This window comes from Aspergillus niger (genome assembly GCF_000002855.4).
Source record: "Aspergillus niger supercontig An09".
Taxonomy (NCBI): Eukaryota; Fungi; Ascomycota; class Eurotiomycetes; order Eurotiales; family Aspergillaceae; genus Aspergillus; species Aspergillus niger.
Genome location: NT_166525.1, coordinates 1,419,655 through 1,436,934, shown reverse-complemented (window position 1 = coordinate 1,436,934; position 17,280 = coordinate 1,419,655). Strand labels below are relative to the sequence as shown.

The 17,280-nt window shown below is 53.7% G+C and overlaps 10 protein-coding genes across 10 annotated transcripts; 6 read left to right on the top strand and 4 right to left on the bottom strand.

Moving 5' to 3' along the window:
* Positions 1–20: 20 nt before the first annotated feature.
* srpA (signal recognition particle 54K protein homolog srpA-Aspergillus niger) lies at positions 21–1,674 on the bottom strand (the record flags this gene model as incomplete). Its single annotated transcript, XM_059749887.1, has 2 exons — positions 21–1,547; positions 1,597–1,674. The coding sequence occupies 2 exons, from the start codon at positions 1,672–1,674 to the stop codon at positions 21–23; spliced, it is 1,605 nt and encodes a 534-aa protein (XP_059601461.1).
* Positions 1,675–2,046: 372 nt separating this feature from the next.
* An09g06310 (uncharacterized protein) lies at positions 2,047–2,925 on the top strand (the record flags this gene model as incomplete). Its single annotated transcript, XM_001393908.3, has 1 exon — positions 2,047–2,925. The coding sequence occupies one exon, from the start codon at positions 2,047–2,049 to the stop codon at positions 2,923–2,925; it is 879 nt and encodes a 292-aa protein (XP_001393945.1).
* Positions 2,926–3,244: 319 nt separating this feature from the next.
* An09g06300 (uncharacterized protein) lies at positions 3,245–3,988 on the bottom strand (the record flags this gene model as incomplete). The annotated part of the gene is made up of 3 exons (XM_001393907.3): positions 3,245–3,489; positions 3,565–3,671; positions 3,729–3,988. 3 exons carry the CDS (start codon positions 3,986–3,988, stop codon positions 3,245–3,247), a joined length of 612 nt encoding a protein of 203 aa, XP_001393944.1.
* Positions 3,989–4,371: 383 nt separating this feature from the next.
* On the top strand, positions 4,372–5,952 carry An09g06290 (uncharacterized protein; the record flags this gene model as incomplete). The annotated part of the gene is made up of 2 exons (XM_001393906.3): positions 4,372–4,755; positions 4,828–5,952. 2 exons carry the CDS (start codon positions 4,372–4,374, stop codon positions 5,950–5,952), a joined length of 1,509 nt encoding a protein of 502 aa, XP_001393943.1.
* Positions 5,953–6,890: 938 nt separating this feature from the next.
* On the bottom strand, positions 6,891–8,378 carry An09g06280 (uncharacterized protein; the record flags this gene model as incomplete). The annotated part of the gene is made up of 1 exon (XM_003188738.2): positions 6,891–8,378. The coding sequence occupies one exon, from the start codon at positions 8,376–8,378 to the stop codon at positions 6,891–6,893; it is 1,488 nt and encodes a 495-aa protein (XP_003188786.1).
* Positions 8,379–9,144: 766 nt separating this feature from the next.
* Positions 9,145–9,435, top strand: An09g06275 (hypothetical protein; the record flags this gene model as incomplete). Its single annotated transcript, XM_059749886.1, has 1 exon — positions 9,145–9,435. One exon carries the CDS (start codon positions 9,145–9,147, stop codon positions 9,433–9,435), a length of 291 nt encoding a protein of 96 aa, XP_059601460.1.
* A 944-nt stretch (positions 9,436–10,379) lies between these two features.
* On the bottom strand, positions 10,380–11,994 carry An09g06270 (uncharacterized protein; the record flags this gene model as incomplete). Its single annotated transcript, XM_059749885.1, has 5 exons — positions 10,380–10,658; positions 10,726–11,303; positions 11,388–11,600; positions 11,674–11,769; positions 11,832–11,994. 5 exons carry the CDS (start codon positions 11,992–11,994, stop codon positions 10,380–10,382), a joined length of 1,329 nt encoding a protein of 442 aa, XP_059601459.1.
* A 558-nt stretch (positions 11,995–12,552) lies between these two features.
* Positions 12,553–12,801, top strand: An09g06265 (hypothetical protein; the record flags this gene model as incomplete). The annotated part of the gene is made up of 1 exon (XM_059749884.1): positions 12,553–12,801. The coding sequence occupies one exon, from the start codon at positions 12,553–12,555 to the stop codon at positions 12,799–12,801; it is 249 nt and encodes an 82-aa protein (XP_059601458.1).
* A 655-nt stretch (positions 12,802–13,456) lies between these two features.
* On the top strand, positions 13,457–14,857 carry An09g06260 (uncharacterized protein; the record flags this gene model as incomplete). Its single annotated transcript, XM_059749883.1, has 3 exons — positions 13,457–13,501; positions 13,593–14,234; positions 14,282–14,857. 3 exons carry the CDS (start codon positions 13,457–13,459, stop codon positions 14,855–14,857), a joined length of 1,263 nt encoding a protein of 420 aa, XP_059601457.1.
* A 460-nt stretch (positions 14,858–15,317) lies between these two features.
* An09g06250 (uncharacterized protein) lies at positions 15,318–16,868 on the top strand (the record flags this gene model as incomplete). The annotated part of the gene is made up of 1 exon (XM_001393900.3): positions 15,318–16,868. One exon carries the CDS (start codon positions 15,318–15,320, stop codon positions 16,866–16,868), a length of 1,551 nt encoding a protein of 516 aa, XP_001393937.1.
* Positions 16,869–17,280: the final 412 nt, after the last annotated feature.

Here is a 17,280-nt window from a genome sequence, read left to right as displayed (position 1 = left end):
CATCATCGTCATCATCACAATCACCGTCCTCTACCGCGGCCACCACCACCACCGCCACCGCCCATCAATCCACTCATCTGGCTCATCATACTTTGTAGGTCCATCCCACCCAGGCCGGGAAGACCACCACCGCCGCCACCTCCTTGACCTTGCAGCATTTGCATCATCTTGGCCATGTCGCCCATGCCGGGCATACCGGGGAATCCACCACCGCCAGCACCACCCATGGCGGCCATGCGCTTCTGCATGGCGGCGAGCTGCTGTTCCTTGTTACCGCCCTTGAGCATGTTCTGGGCACGCTGCATCTGCTTCTTCTGTCCGCCGACGCGCTTGGCCATACCAGCCATCATGCGGTGCTGGGAGAGCAGGTCTTCGACTTCGCGGACGGTGGTACCGCTTCCGCAAGCGATCCGGACCATGCGGCTAGGCTGTTCGACGAACATCTTGCCGTCGCCGTCGAGTTCGGCGGCCGTCATGCTGTCGAAAATGTAGATCATGCGGCGGAGCTTCATGGAGCCGTCTTCGTCATCAAGTCCCGCGGTCAGGTTGGAGAGACCGGGAATCATGCCGGAGAGCTTGGAGAGAGGACCCATCTTCATGATGGAGGTGATGTTCTCGCGGAAGTCGCGCAGCGTGTAGATACCTTCTGAGATGTGCTTGTATGTTTCCTTGGCGGAGGCCGAGTCCTTGGTCACGGCTTGTACGTGCTCTACCAGTCCGGCCATATCACCCATACCCAGGAGCTTCTGGATGAAGGCCTTGGGCTCGAAACGTTCCAGGTCCATCAAGTGCTCACCGGTACCGAGGTAGATAATGGGAGTGTGTGTGGCGGCGACGGCGGAAATAGCACCACCACCTGCGGCGTGACCATCCGTCTTGGTGATGATGATGGCTCCGAAGTCTGCGGTGGCCTTGAAGGCGGAGGACTGGGCTTCGGCAGCCTGACCGATGGTGCTGTCGAGGACGAGGATGGTCTGGTCGGGGGTGACGGCGGTCTGAATCTGGGTCATTTCGGTGAAGAGCTCTTCTTCCTGCTTATGACGACCACTGGTATCGACAATGATGATTTCGAAACGCTCCTTCTTGAACTTGGCCACACCCTCGGCTGCCACGATGGCGGGGTCGGTTTGCGTCAGGCTACCGTAGTAGGGGATCTTGGCCTTGGTGGCATTCTGTTTCAGCTGGTCGAAAGCACCAGCTCGGAAGGTATCGGCACAGACGAGGGCGGTCTTGAAGCCGCGCATCTGATAGTGGCGGGCCAGCTTGGTACAGGTGGTGGTTTTACCGGCACCCTGTAGACCGACGAACATGATCACGTTGGAGCGGCCCTTCTTGGGACGGAATGGCTCCGCATGGGGATCAACCAGGGAAACCAGCTCATCGAAGACGGCCTTCTGAATCAAACGCTTCTTGTTCACGGCGGGAGGAAGAGAGGCAAAGTTGACGCTGGACTTGATGGATTTGCGGAGGGACTGGACCAGGCGGACGTTGACGTCGGCGGACAGCAAGGCGGCGCAGATCTCTTTGATCATGTCATCAAAGGCCTGCTAACAGTCAGTACATACATCAGACAGAGAGAAAAGTGCTGATCCTCACCTTCTCGTCCAAATTGTTAGAGCGAGTCAGGTCATTGACGGCGGCGTTGATTCGCCGCCCGAGATCCTGAAGGACCATGGCGGGGGAGTTCTTGTCGAAAGGAGGTAAATCAAATTAAAGCATGTACAGATTAAAATATGCGTCACTTGCTGCCAGAAATCGTGAAAGGTGGCAGAGAGGACAGGAGAGAACGAATGGAGGATGCAGCGAGATGGATGAATCGATGGACTGAGAGGCCAACTGCGCGGGCGAAGCGATGCGGAGAGCCCCGCGACCAATCACAGCCACGCGTTGCTGGCCGCCCGCGAGGGACCCAAAAATTGCTGGGAAAAAAAGTTCGGGATTCAATGCAAAGTTCATTGCATTTTCCACTCCATATCTTCTCACACATTCGGATCAAAGTTAGATTTCTTTTAGTCAATTCTGAGGTTGTCAACATCTACTGTCACAATGCCTCCCCACATGAAAAAGCGCAAGGTTCTCGAGTCGTTGCAGGCCGGCCCTAAGAAGAAGTTCAGAAAGCAGCGCGAATACCACAGCAGCTCCGAAGAAGAGTCCGAAGCCGATGAACCTACCGATTTCAAGGCTGTCAGCTTGGCAGACTCTGACGCTGAAGATGAAGTCCAAGTGAAGAAGCCCAAGAAGCAGACCAAGGCGATCGGCGCCTCTACGAAGAGAAAAGCGGAGGAGAAAGACGAAAGCTCCGACGAGGAGGTAGCCGACGATGACGAGGACGACGAGGAGGATGGTGATGTTGAGTCTGAAATCGACTCTGAAGGATCCGACGATGAAGAAGGTGCCGACTCCGATACTTCTGCACCTGCGACAACGGGTCGCAGAGCTGTCTCTAAGCGCAATGATCCCTCGGCCTTCTCTACCTCTATCGCAAAAATTCTGTCCACCAAACTCCCCACATCCGTTCGAGACGATCCCGTGCTGGCGCGCAGCAAAGCCGCTGCCCAGAAGAGCACCGACGTTGCAGAGGAGAAGCTGGATCGGCAAGCACGGGCCAAGCTTCGTGCGGAGAAGAAGGAAGAGCTGGACCGTGGTCGTATTCGCGATGTCATGGGTCTTCAGCGTGGTCAGGCGGGTGCGGTTGCGGAGGAGGAGAAGCGTCTGCGCAAGATTGCCCAGCGTGGTGTGGTGAAGCTGTTCAATGCCGTCCGCGCCGCCCAGGTGCGCGGAGAGGAAGCAGCCAAGGCAGAGCGCAAGAAGGGTACCGTTGGTATTGACGAGCGCGAGAGGGCCGTGAACGAAGTCAGCAAGCAGGGATTCTTGGACTTGATTAGCGGGAAGAAGGGCAAGGCGTTGAAGATTGAGGAGGCTTAAGGATAAATTACGAGAAGTTTCTGTTCGCTGTTCAAGACCTGGCATACCTTGGGCGTTTGAGGGGTTGCTCTACTGTTGTTCTGTTTCGTTTTTATCTCAAGTGTTTGGATTAAAAGTGATATGCTATTTACAGGTACTTTCATGCCAAAATGTGAATGGAGATCGGTATACCCAATAGAGACACGTTCGTTTGCAAACCAATGAGCCCACAATAACCATAGATAGACCTGGAACCCCTCCCCAGTGTATGCGCTTGGATAATCATACAGTCCTTTACCCACCCCCGGGCGCCTCTCGTATATACTCGTACAAAGCTCTCTCATTTCTTGGGCTCGAAGTCGCTTGCCTGCAAGTTCCGAGTCATCGACGGCAGCCGGACCACGAGGCCATCGAGGTCCTTGCTCATGGCCACTTGACAACCCAACCGGGAGGTCTCTGTCAGACCGAACGCCAGATCCAGCATGTCGTTCTCGTCGTCCGACGGCTCTTCCATCTTGTCGAACATGTCCGGGTCCTCGACGATCACATGGCAAGTCGAGCAGGCGCAAGAACCACCACAGGCACCTAAAGTATTCCAGCGTCCGTTAGTCACGGTAGCCCTAGCATTCCGCGTATCTCCCGATAACTGGCATTACGCACCTTCCATCTCGATGTCATTTGCCTGTGCGATGTCTAGCAGGTTGTCACCCTCGGAGACCTGCAGTTCAATCTTCACGCCGTCCTTGTCGATGAAAGTCACGTTGATCCTGCGCATCAAAAATCAGCATGGGTAGTATACGAAGCCAGCGTCCGCAATGACTCACTCCTCCCCGGGCTTTGGCGGCGTGATATGGCCGTGCTGAGCACAGGCCGTGACGGAAAAGCTGCGACGAGCCATCCATGACTGTTGGTTCAGGAAGTCCCTCCGGGCATTGATGGGGAGTCGACTTGAGGCAATCACTCGCGGCGTCTGAGTCGAGTAAGAAGAAGTGAGGAATCTCTTGGATTGGGCGCGACCGATGCTGTTCCCGGACTTGGGGACGGCATGACGCAGGTTCAAGCACGCTTCTTTCCAGAACGACATGGCGGAGGGATGCTGGGTAAAGACCGAGAGGAGGAAGGGAAATTAGAGGAATAATAAGAGATACTTTTAGAGAACGCAATGCGAGGGGAGAGGAGAGGGGAGGAGAGGAGAGGAGAAGCCGACCAGCAGAAGTGGAGAGGAAGAGAGAGAGCAACAGAGCGAATCCTGGGGCACGAAAAAAAGGCGAGGCCGAACAGCGGCGGGAAATTCGGGCTTCTTCATTCGTCGGCTTTGCTTTTTTCGCCTTCTTCTCCGAATTGCAAGCTTCAATCTGCTGCTGCTCCTTCTTTCTTTTCCCCCCTCCTCTTGACCGTCATCCTTATCCCCGAACAAACTAACTAATTTCCCCCTTCTTCTCCCTCTCTTAATCTTCTATATCTATCATGGCTGCCCCGCTGGATGGGCCAAATCCCCTCCGTCCTTACTACATCCCTCCCCCCATCGGTCTGGACGCCTCCAACGTCTCCTCCCCTCCCGATGCGTCATCGTCAACTCAAGTGTTTGGTGGTTCGGCGCGCGATCTTCTGCCCGACTTGGACTACTCCGATTACCTCGACAACTCCCCCTCGCTGTCCAGCTGGATTCGCGATGCCTTGGACGAAGCACTCCGGCGCTACCTTGGTGTGCTAACCGCTCAGCCCTTCGATGTCGCCAAAACCATTCTACAGACCTATGTGGCCCCCGATGATTCTGCGGAGGGACAATGGGCGATGCATGATCGCCGGAGCTCCGGGCTGGACAGTCAGGTTGACTCGTACGATGAAGATGTGTGTATACGACAAGAACAATTGCAATGAGGGGAAGTGGATAGCTAACAATATGCCTTTTGTGCTTCTCAGGAATCCCTCTCCTCCGACGATGAGAGCAGCTACTTCACATCGGCAGCTCCCGCAGTGCCAACACCGTCCACTCCCCGATCCCGGAAGCCTCGACGCCATATCACCGACCGGAGCGGCTATATCCCGCCCCAGAGCTCCTCGTCTCGATATGCATTGGCCATCAAGAACCCCTCCTCCTTGATGGAGGTGCTGGGCCAGCTCTGGACAACCAGCGGGCCATCGTCGCCCTGGAAAGCGACCAACGCGACCTTCATCTATTCCCTGCTGCTTCCCACCTTGAATACCTTCATCCGCAGTCTGCTTTCCGCCATTGTGGGCTTGCCAGAGGAAGATGTTACTTCTTCCTTGACCGCAGACATTCTCACGTCAACCGCCCCGGTCGCGACGTTGATCCTGTCCTTCATCTCTTCGTCGCTGTCGGCGATGCTCCTCTCTCCCATTGACACTGCACGCACATTCCTCATCCTCACACCGGCCACTCACGGTCCCCGCTCGCTTCTGCGGGCCCTTCGCCAGATCCCGACACCCAACTGCACCATTCCCCCTCACTTGATCCCGATCACCATTCTTCACTCCAGTCTCCCCAACTTCATTATCAATACCACTCCCCTGGTCTTGAAGTCATACCTCTCCATTGATCCCGTGCTCAACCCGTCGGCATGGGGTCTTTTCACCTTCCTGGGCTCGGGCCTGGAGCTCGCAGTCCGGTTCCCTCTTGAAACCGTCCTCCGTCGCGCGCAAATCGCAACGTTCACCTCCCCCAGCCTTCGGCAGCAGTCCCGCGGTTCCATCCGCTCAGTCTCATCCCCCACCACTGCGGAGCCTACGACGACTGAGGTTGAGACCATCGTGCCTACACCCCAAACCTACCGCGGCATCATCGGCACGATGTGGAGCATCGTCTACGAAGAGGGAGTGGCACCCGCGCCGGAGACTGATCGTGCGCGCCAGCTAATGAAGAAGCCCGTTGTGCAGCGGAAACGCCAGGGCCAGGGCATCAAGGGATTATACCGGGGCTGGCGCATTGGCATGTGGGGGATTGCCGGGATTTGGGGCGCCAGTCTTATGGGCAGCTTCAGTGTAACCGGCGAGGACGAGTCGATGGGCAGCGGAGGTCGCTTCTAGAGAAGCGGCACCGGGCCATCTCCCCCCTCCACCCAGATCTCCTCTCCTTTGAGCCTTACCCTCTCCTTTCATTCGTTGTTCCTTTCCTTGTTTAATACCAATACCAACTGACGCTGCCATGGGATGTATTTTATTTTATCGTTTTTACTTGCAGTTGTCATATCTACGGAGCAAGCGGAATGGAATCGGCGTTGGAGCCTGTCGTTTATATATTGCCCTGTAGATCATATGAATGGATACTACCTTTTTTTTTCACTCCCCATTATCTACACTACTATTTTCCACATCCGGAACAATTAGCACAACTGAAGATAATAAGTCGTAGTAGTGAATTAACCCGAAATAGCCCATCCATTACTTTACTCAACCAAAACCCAGCTTATACACCAAAATCCAAAAAAGACTTTAGAACCACGAAATGATGTATGTGGAAAGAGATAAATAGAAGTAAGAAAAACGCCATATCATTTATTTCATTTCACCCGGTCTAAATGTAATCATATGGAACGAACTTCAATTCGTCCCGTTCTCTAGACAGACATTCCTGGCAGTCCGGTCGTTATTATTTTAGCTCTTTTTAATGATTTTCATATGAGTGAATTTTTGGGTTGTTGAGGTTCCAGTTCCCCTCCTTCATGGTCACTTCTTTTTTTGTGTGGGGTGGGTCGTAAGGGAAGGGTTCATAAATCCCTGGGCGGATGTTAGGGGAGGAGGTAGTAGATGGGAAGAGTGCGGGTATTATGGCAGAGGAGGGGGTGTCTCTCTCGTCCACGAGATGAGGGTAGGGGATGTGAGTGAGGTGTGTATATATAATACAAACTCAGACATGCCATGAGTCAGGGTTGGGTATCATGAGAAATAAAAGCAGAATCAACAAGGTGCCGAAAAGAAAAAGGTGGAAAGAAGAAAAAGGTAGAGTAACAGAATGCAGAGGAAGATCACTTGTCGGCGAATCTCCGATCAAAGTAGCGTAGCACACCCATGACACTGGCGGCTTCGACTTCCAATGCGGCTCGGGAGCCTGGTTGCATAACCTCCTTTTGGCTCTGACTAGGATTAGGCAGAGTGTGAAGTTTGGGAAGCCAGGAAGAGATATCATCGCTAGCTCGAGAGAAGTTCGGGTGGCGGGAGAGGGTAGTGAAGGCGTCGGCACAGGAGAGAGTCAGGGATGGAGTCGCCGAGCGGCGCGAGCTGGAAGTCTGTGATTGTTGTTGAGTCGACCCGCTGCGTTGAGGGTTGGAGTTGCGTGACATGCAGCATCCACCATCAGCGCCTTTACCGCCGCAACATCCGGAGGGAGCAGCGCTGGCGGGGCGGGAGGCCGCCAGCGTCTTGCAAAAAAGGGTCCGCCTGGGATCGGCGAGACATTGGGCACAAGTACCCGGGCCATTGGCGCAGGGATTTGTCGCTTGGCTAATGGGGGGGAGGGTCACCTCGGACCGCACATCGCCGTCGGAAGGGGGCGGCGTGAACTGCGACAGGTTCTGGATGGGTGCCAGGCGGTTGTTCTCGAACGAGTTGCGCCGCCGGCGCTCCTCTTCCTGGGCAGCCATTTCAGCACAAATGCATGGCGTGCCATCCTGGCAGAAACCACAAGGATCGACGGCGGGGGAGGAAACGTTAGTGACAGTGTCGTCCTGGACGTGATGAGGGGCCGCGAATCGCGTTGTGAAATCGATCTCCATCTCCTCTGGCTCGGGCTTGATTTCAGGTTCGGCATGAGACTGGCTCGAGTTATCAGGACGCTTTGACTGGGCTGAAGTCCGTTCGATGCCGGGCATGCCACTAAAGGCGTCTTCAATGCACTGACAGTGCACGTTCGAGCAGTTACTACAGCCCAGGGGCACCTCCTCCCGCTCCTCGTGCATGTTGTTCTCAACTGCCGCATGAGCTGCAGATGAGTCTCTGGGTATGCGTGTCAAGGGTGCCTTGTCGGAGCGAGAGGCATTCTTGTCGGACAACGAGGAGCGGAACTCCTTCACGAGGCTTTCTTTAGCGCTGCGCTCGACGGAGACCTCTTTTTCCAAAGCGTGGCAACGGTCACGCCACCAGGCCATTTCGCTCCGACATTGTTCGACCTCATGGGAAAGGTTCGAAATCTGCTCCTTGAGTTGCAACACATGGATCTCATGGTCGTCTTCAATCTTCTTGATCTGGTCCTCGAGTTCGTTGACGCGGGCTGCTCTACGCTCGCGGAAAGCTCTCTGGGCAGCTCGATTCTGCGCTTTGCGTTTGGTAGGGGGCGTGTCTGTGGCGGGCTTGCGGCCGGGCTTGGGACGAGGGGGAATCACCCATTCCTTGGAGGTGACGGAACCGGGTGTGCCCGGACCGGGAGACGGTGAGATGGCTGGCTTGGCGGCCAATGCGGGTGCCAACGGAGCTGGACCGGGCGCAGGGGCGAGTGAGGGAGCTGCTGGAGTGGCCATGATTTTCAGGGGACCTCTTTTTATTGTAAGAGGTGGCCTGGATCGTGGTCAGCAGTCATAACTTTTTCACCGCGAGGAGCGGGTTGCGGGAGGTGTTTGGGGGGGAAGAAAACGGACCAACAGGTGGGAAGGAAGAAGTGGTGGTGTCACTTGATCGCTTCGGCGGCCGGAAGAGCGGAAGTGCGCCCCTTCAGCCGGTAAGCGAGACGAGGTGTGGTGCAGAGCACACCGGAGGAGATTGGGCGTGCAGCAGCAATGTGTTTTATCAATCTATGCCACGAAGCAGACAGAAGGATGGGCAGGGAATGAACAAGGTCGGGAAGAGGAATGGACGAAGGTAAGGCAAAATGAAAACAAGAGGGCGACCGAGGGAAGAAGAGGGGGAAAGAAGGCCGGGAAAAAGGCGATCGGATCAGATTAGATTATCGTGCGCGCTCACCGACTTCGGAGTTACGGTGGGACGTTCCTCGCCCCCGTCTATTATTCGCCAGTCCCGCGCCAGCCCGATGGTTATCAATCACCCAGCTCGGACTTGCTTGGGGTTAGGGTATACGTTATCCACCTATTCTCTCCCCCCAGGAGTAATCTTGTACGCCGGGATTGCGTCGTTGGCCATTAGTTGATTCTAAGCAGGGCTTGACCTTCAGCCTTATATAAACCGCGAAGTCTGCTCTGCTGCCTACCGACAATACTTTGAACTACATCGTCTACACATCGGCATGGCCGAGTCTCCGAAGAGTTTTGAGATAGTAGTCGTGAGTCAATCATGACACTCTACACTCCCCATCCCACGGGACTCGAAATTCTCTCACCCTCCCAAGGCCGCACATGTGGGTACAGGCCTTCTTCCCGTCCAACCTCTGTTTGGTGGTTGTTCCCACCCGCGATGAGCGCGGATTCCTTGGCAAGACCGTCGTCTCCAGCAGAGAGAAAATCCGACAAGCACATGGCAAAAGCGGATGCAATTAATATTTGCCTCAATTATGACGAAGCAAGGCTGACACATAGAAACATTGACATTCGGCGTCGAGTCCCCAATGGCCCAGGTACTCCCTGACAAACGAAATGAAAAATGAAATCAAACGGGGCTCATGATTAGCAATGAGAACAGGAAATGGAGCCAATTACCTCCTCCCGGTTGAACGGTTTTCCAGTCACGGAGACCCTTCAGGAATTCTTCTCCCTTTTTGACCAGACCGGACCAGACAAGACCCATCCCACCCCCAACCCGTCTGCACCTGGGTTTTGGTTCATGATGGCTGGCATTCTTCGGTACCACTGCTCCCTCCGTCGTCTGATCTTATCAGATTACGCTATCCCCTTTCGGGAAATCCGAACCATGCGTGTCGTAATGCACGAACCAAAACCTGTCGACGATCAGTCAAGGAAATCCGCCTTCTTAGCCGGGTTCAGTCTAGTGGGATGGGTATGGTGAAAACTCTTCCTGGTTACTTGCCTGCGTTATTACCAGCAATTGGAGGACTCATGGTTGAAGTCTCTTATTGTAAGTGTTTCAAATGCCGATGAACGGAATCCCTTGGAGGCGAATACGGCCCGATTCTAGATGGCTGTCGTTGAACGCGGCAGACCGACTTTTTTTTTTTCATGCAGGGACTCGCATGTTAACTTCCCTATAATTCAATTATTTGAATTCATAGTTGATAATATGGATGTGACATATGTTACATGAGGTTGGTAGCCTGTGGTTCAAAAGTACGTGGTCGATAGGGATGCCTGCTATTCGCTGAAGCAACCGTTGTAACCGATAAGACTCTCCCTCCATCCACCGATCCTCGCTCCTTCCTTGTTCTCCGGGTTGCCTTTTCGCATTCCTTCTTTTTGTCCTTTTTGAGTCCCACTGAGTACTTCCTCCGCACCCCCTTTTGCTGGAACATAATGCGCCTGGCATTTAGATCTGTGGTTTGCATTATTCGATAGGTAACGCACAAGTCGGATGAAAAATTAATAAATGAAACAAAGCATAGACAATATAAGTAGCATTTACAGATCGACCAGAGCTGGCGATCCCGTTGACGGATGAGCTGAGTACTTGGTTTGGACAAAGACCTTTTGAATGCCTCCCTCACGATGGTCAAATAATTCGTATAATTTGTCCATATCCTCCAGGCGGACGCGATGGGACACAATGTCCAATGGGTTGATCTCTCCCTTCTGGATCTGTTCGAGGAGATACTTCCAATACTTCTGCACTGGAGCCTGGCCATTCCCAATGAGCCGGACACCTGTCTGCATCAATGCGCCGATGTTGAAGTGGTTCGTCTAGTAGTCGTTAGCCCTGCTAGAAGAGAAGAAAAGGAGGCCATAGGTAAGGGTGGTTGTCACGTACATAGCCAGCGTAGACACCCGTGACTCCCACGCGGCCAAAGGGCCGGACAGCCGTGATCATCTCGTTCAACATCTCTGAAGTGTCTGTCTCCATTCCCAAGAGCATCTCGAAATAATGTGCCCATCCTTTGGCGTACTCACCCGCCGTACAATCCAAAGCAACATCTGGTCCACCAGGGACCATCTTCTTCAACTGAGATGTAATGGATTCCCCTCTGGGCAGCTTGGTGAAGTCCAAGGTCTCAAGCTTTGGAAGTTTGCTCTGGACGAAGTCCAAGCGCCAGGCGCCCTCTCCCCCATCAATGAGGATGACTCTACTGGCTCCCTGTGAGAAGCTGAAGCTAGCCACCATTTGGCCAATGGGTCCCGCACCCCAGACGGCGACTACATCGCCTTCCGTTACCCCGGTGTCGACCACACAGTGGTACGAAGTGGCCAGGACGTCGGACAAATACAACGCTTTCTCGTCTGGGACATCATCCGGTAGCTTCAGGAGGTTGACATCACCATATGGAACCCGGACATACTCTGCTTGACCACCAGCAAAACCTCCAGTGAAGTGGCTGTAGCCAAAAATGCCTGCCCAGGATGCAGGTTAGCATCAGATATTGAGGTAGAGGTTAGAATTAGCATAGAATGGTAACATACCGGACGTCCGTTTACCATACATGGCATTTGTGACACTGTTCTGGTTGGTGCGCTCGCATTGGGAGGTCAGCTGCTTCTTGCAGTTCCGACACTCGCCGCACGCAATGGGGAATGCTGCCACCACTCGATCTCCCACTTTCACCGACTTTGCCCCTGGTCCTACACTTTCAACAACACCGCAGAACTCATGCCCCAATACATCACCCTTCTCAAGCTGAGGGATGACTCCTGCAAGAGAGGACAATAGCAGTTAGGGACACCACGAAGCATGAGAGACTTAACTCAGACACAGAAAACATACCATGGTATAGATGGAGGTCACTTCCGCAGATGGTGCTGCCAGTCACCTTGACGAGTACGTCGTCTTCATCCACAATTCTTGGCTTAGGCATCTCCACTATCATACGGTGGTCAGAAGAACGAAAGCAGAAAGCCAAGCCATATCCAGATTCTACTTACCAACCTCGACATGGTTTTTACCTGTCCAGATGGTCGCCTTGATCTTCTCACCAGTCTCCTGGCCATACTCCCCGTAATAATTGCTCACATCCGTGGTGACGGAAGCGTTGCCGCTATGTCCGACTGCCTTCTCCACGAGATTGGCAGCTTGTGTTGCAGCCATAGTTGCGATCGCAGTTGGCTTTCAAAAGGACTGAGCGAGAATATTGATACAGTATTAACAATATCGACAAAGAAATCAATGCTGTAGGACTACCGGGCGCACGGGGGTTTTTGTGTCGCCTCTCGCGGGGCCTTCATATCTGACATCACAGTGAGGTCGGTGCCTGTCATGCCCGTCATGCTCTCCAGCAATGGTGCCCCATATCTGGTTCAAAGCTTGAACACGGCCGTGAACTCTACAGCACACTGTGATAGGCAGCGTTAGTGACCCGACTTACTGTCCTTTGGTGCTCTCCGGATTTCTTTGTTTCAGAGAGCCATTTCCCAAATGACGTCATTCATCACCACCATTCAATGCCCTCGACAACAACTATCGACTGGTCCCGATATTGACTGTGCACATGGCAAATGAGGTAAATCTCCAATCATGCAGCTCTAGGACGCACAGGATTTGAGTACTGTCAGATACCCCGTTGTTGCTTGTCCATGTTGGAGCTGGCCGCGTTGCAGATCCCATTTCGCCCGTCGCTTATCGCGAGTCGGGTCTAACTTTAGATGCATGATTCTGCATTGGTGGCTCGATTTTCTCTCCTGGGTAACTCGTGCTTCGTGTTGTCAACTGTTATCAACAGTTGTCAACAGGAAGAACTTCTGCCTAAAAGCTCTCGGGTGCACTGCCAAGCCGGTCCCCGCCATTTATGATCTCTGTCTTCCCCGTGTCATCGAAGCTGTACAGCACCCGGCTGAACGCCCTGAAAATCTTCGTCGCTGTCATTTCTTGAAGAGGGCGTCTCTGATTGCCGAATGAGACGCTTGCTCCCTGAGCCAATAAGACGCCCTTCATTCTCGCCGGCTCACTCCTGTCTTGGCCGAATTCTTCGCGGCGCCCTGATCTCCCTCCTCAAATTCCATCATGAAACACCTCGATCGTTGGCTAGACCGGATTACCCGTCATGCCAGAGAGATATTGGAGCCATCTTCCCAGCCTGTTGAGCAGACGGGTCCGCCGCCCAATCAGCCGTATCACCGTCCTCCGCCGCCATTACCTCCAGGTTTGTACCGCATTTTCATACTTTGTTCACCCCATTCCTGAACGCTGTGATTGATCCTATCGGGAAATGATCACCTTTGTCTTGTCATTAAGTCGCTTCCCTTCATTCTATGTCGTTTTTGTATCCGTCCACTTTGTTACTGTTGCAGGATCCCTTCTGGAGCAATATGAGTGATCCCCTGTGTTTATAGTGTAGATTGCCTGTGTATCATGTACATGTTGGTTGGAACAATTGAGACTGCACTCTTAGGCGTCTAGCGACTGCAGACTGTATACGAGAGCAAAGTGTACTAAGTTAGGCGTGCTTATATTGCGCTCAGGATAGTACTACTTTACTTTCAATTGACCATACACGAATCTCCATCCACTCAGCTTTTTGGAAATCAACAATTGATGCCAGACACTGGATGAAATGCTGATCGACTGTCTAATCTTATGGTTCTTAGTTGCAACGCCGGTGCTCGCCAGAACTGGCCCACAAACCGTTTTTGCCCATTTTATCGTGAGTCCTGCTGCCTTTTGAGAGAATGACTCACTGACTGTGTCAGGTTGGAAATGCCGCTGCTATGACCCCCGAGCAATGGGAGTCGGACATCAGAGAGGCACAAAGAGCTCATATTGATGGCTTTGCACTGAACATTGCTCCCCAGGACAGCTACACGGATGATGTCCTCGAGAAAGCGTACTCTGCAGCGGAGAGAGTTGGGAATTTCTCCCTCTTTCTGTCTTTTGACTATGGATCAGGGGGGCCATGGCCGGCCGATCGGGTGATCTCAACGATCAACACCTACCGGAATCGAAGTGCCCAATATCACTACCAGGGAAAGCCGCTAGTCTCGACATTTATAGGGGCTGCTAATGCAGGCGACTGGCCGTACATCAAAGGGTCTGCTGATTGCTTCTTCATGCCATCCTGGCCCGATATGGGGCCGGCCAAGCTTAGGGATTACCTGGACATCATTGACGGCGCTTTCAGCTGGGATGCCTGGCCGGTGGGGGCACAGAACAAAAACGTGACGAGCGATCGAGAATGGATGCACGCTCTTTCCGGAAAGCCGTACATGATGCCCGTCTCGCCCTGGTTCTACACCAATCTACCCCAGTGGAGCAAGAACTGGCTCTGGCGCGGGGACGATCTGTGGCATATACGGTGGGAGCAAGTCATGAGCTTGCAGCCGGCCTTTGTCCAGGTATGGCATTCCTCGGATGATGCTGGGCACTGCTGACAATGATTTAGATCATCAGTTGGAATGATTACGGAGAATCTCACTACATAGGACCAATCTACGAATCTGGGATGCCCGATGGATCTTCCAAGTACGTCTTGGATTGCCCGCACGATGCGTGGCGGGCACTGCTGCCCCACTACATTGCCGCCTACCGAGGATGCAGTATAGGCGGTCTGTACCAGGCGAATCAGACCCTACCTTTGGAGGATAAGATGGTGTACTGGTATCGCCTGAATCCGAGTTACGCTGGGAGCGCCAATGGCACGACGGGCAATGATCCTGGCGTGGGCCAGGAGGTGATGCCACCGAGTGAACTCGCCCAGGACCGAGTATTTGTCAGTGCTACTGTGAAAGATGCCTGTGAGATGTACGTTCAGATTGGATATTCGGAACCTACGGGAATTCAGGCGTCGGGTCCGGGAATTCATCACTTTTTTGTGCCGTTCAATGGGCAAACGGGGCCGGTGCGAATAGTGATGGTCCGGAATGGCTATGAGGTTGCCGTTGCGGTTGGACCGGCAATCACGGATGATTGCAAGGATGGCAATGTCAACTGGAACGCCTATGTGGGAACGAGCGACTAGGAGGAGTGTATGGGACTACAGTAGAAAGATGGAGAGATAGGAGATAAATAGTGGTTCATCCTCGGCTCGGGCCAAGTGGGACGCAGCTTATCAGTGACGCAGCTCCCGATCAACCTGGCTGGTACATAGACCCTGGGAGCTATGCACGCCCTCGTATATTACTGTGAATCTTGAGCAATTGCTGTTGTGACTATTCCAGTTAATTTCAATGACCATAGGTTCCTTCTTGTTTACAATGAAGCCCACTTTTTGCCCTCGCCCGACGGAGCTCCGGGCCTCAGCAACAAAACTGGTCACGGCGCTTATCGGAATGATCAGCGAAGCTCCGCTCAGCTGACCTCGTCCCTTCTCCGCTCTTCTCCAATTCCCTCCCTCTCCTCGTCCTCCTCCTCCTCCTCAATTGACCACTTGACTATTCCACTACTTCATCAACCACCTCTACTACCTTCTATACAGCTCCATGGCCAAGAAGAACATCATGGGCCTCCGTGAGGCTGCCATGGCCTATCGTCCCAGCTCGTCCGGCCACCTCCCCGACCCGGTCCAGGACTACTCCCCAGTCTCTCCTGCTCCCACCGCGCAACCTACGGCGGAACCGGGCTCCGTTAACCCAGATGACTATGCGAAACCATACTGCGAATTCATGACTGCGAATCCGACCATCTTCCATGCTGTTGACGGCTTCACCAAGCAGCTGGAAAGCAAAGGATACAAGCGCCTGCCCGAGCGCGAAGCGTGGACCTCCAAGCTCGAACGCGGCGGGAAATACTATTGCACTCGGAACTCCAGCGCGTTTATCGCGTTTTCCATTGGCAAGGATTACCAGAGTGGGAACGGTATGGCCATCGTGGCCGGTCACATCGACGCCCTCACCGCCAAGTTGAAGCCTGTGTCCAAGCTCCCCACGAAGGCCGGCTTTCTGCAGCTCGGGGTTGCTCCATATGCTGGTGCTCTGAACGAGACCTGGTGGGATCGGGATCTGTCTATTGGTGGCCGTGTCTTGGTCCGGGACCCTAGCAGCGGAAAGGTCGAGTCCAAGTTGGTCAAGCTGGACTGGCCGATCGCCCGTATTCCCACCTTGGCACCGCACTTCGGCGCGCCATCCCAGGGCCCCTTCAATAAGGAGACACAGATGGTCCCCGTTATTGGTGTGGATAACTCCGATCTCTTCCAGCAGCAAACGTCATCCACCACTAGCCCGTTTGCAGCAGGCTCATTTGCCTCTACGCAGCCGGAGAAGCTCGTCAAGGTGATCTCCAAGGAATTGGGAATTACGGACTACAACACCATTCTCAACTGGGAGCTGGAACTCTATGACAGTCAGCCAGCGCAGCTGGGTGGTCTGGAGAAGGACCTGATCTTTGCGGGACGGATTGACGATAAGCTGTGCTGCTACGCGGCTCAGGAGGCTCTGATCGCCTCGCCGGACAGCACGTCCCCGGGGTCAGTGAAGATGGTCGGCATGTTTGATGACGAGGAGATTGGCAGTTTGCTCCGCCAGGGTGCTCGGTCCAACTTTATGAGCAGCGTGATGGAGCGCATCGCCGAGGCCTTCGCCCCGAGCTATGGTCCCAACGTGCTGGCGCAGACCGTGGCCAACAGCTTCTTCGTCTCTTCGGACGTCATCCATGCCGTCAACCCCAACTTCCTCAACGTGTACCTGGAGAACCACGCACCGCGGCTGAACGTTGGCGTGTCCGTATCCGCCGACTCGAACGGGCACATGACGACTGACAGTGTGAGTCATGCTTTCATGAAGCGTGTTGCTGAGCGCTGCGGTTCGACCCTGCAGGTCTTCCAGATCCGCAATGATTCCCGCAGCGGCGGCACGATCGGACCCATGACCAGCTCCCGGATTGGCATGCGGGCGATCGATGTGGGCATTCCCCAGCTCAGTATGCATAGTATCCGTGCGACGACGGGCAGTCGGGACCCTGGTTTGGGAGTGCAGCTGTTCAAGGGGTTCTTTGATTACTTTGAGGAGATTGACAAGGAGTTTGCTGACTTTTAGAGACACCAATCATTGTACTTTGATGATAGTCTAGATATAGAATCCCAATATTATGTGCAGTACCCCATCTTCCGTCGAGTCATTCACCTGTAGCCAGGCACCGCCTGATCCTTCGCCACCCTTTCCTGCCTATGTGGCTTCCCCTTACCACCACCAACAATGCCATCTTGGAGTCTGGACAGATCAGATACATACAATCCAATCACTCCCTGTCCGTTGTCTGAGATATCTGAAAGTTGTCCATCATTCGAATGAATTATTGATCGCAATAGATTCTCAAACCTTCGGAGCTTCATTCAAGCATTTGAGTTTGTGCTTCACTTGTGGTGTGATGAGAAGATCTAGAAAGGATTTTGAAAAACAACTGGGTATTTGTCTTCATTAGCTATATGGGGTATACAGAAACAGGAAT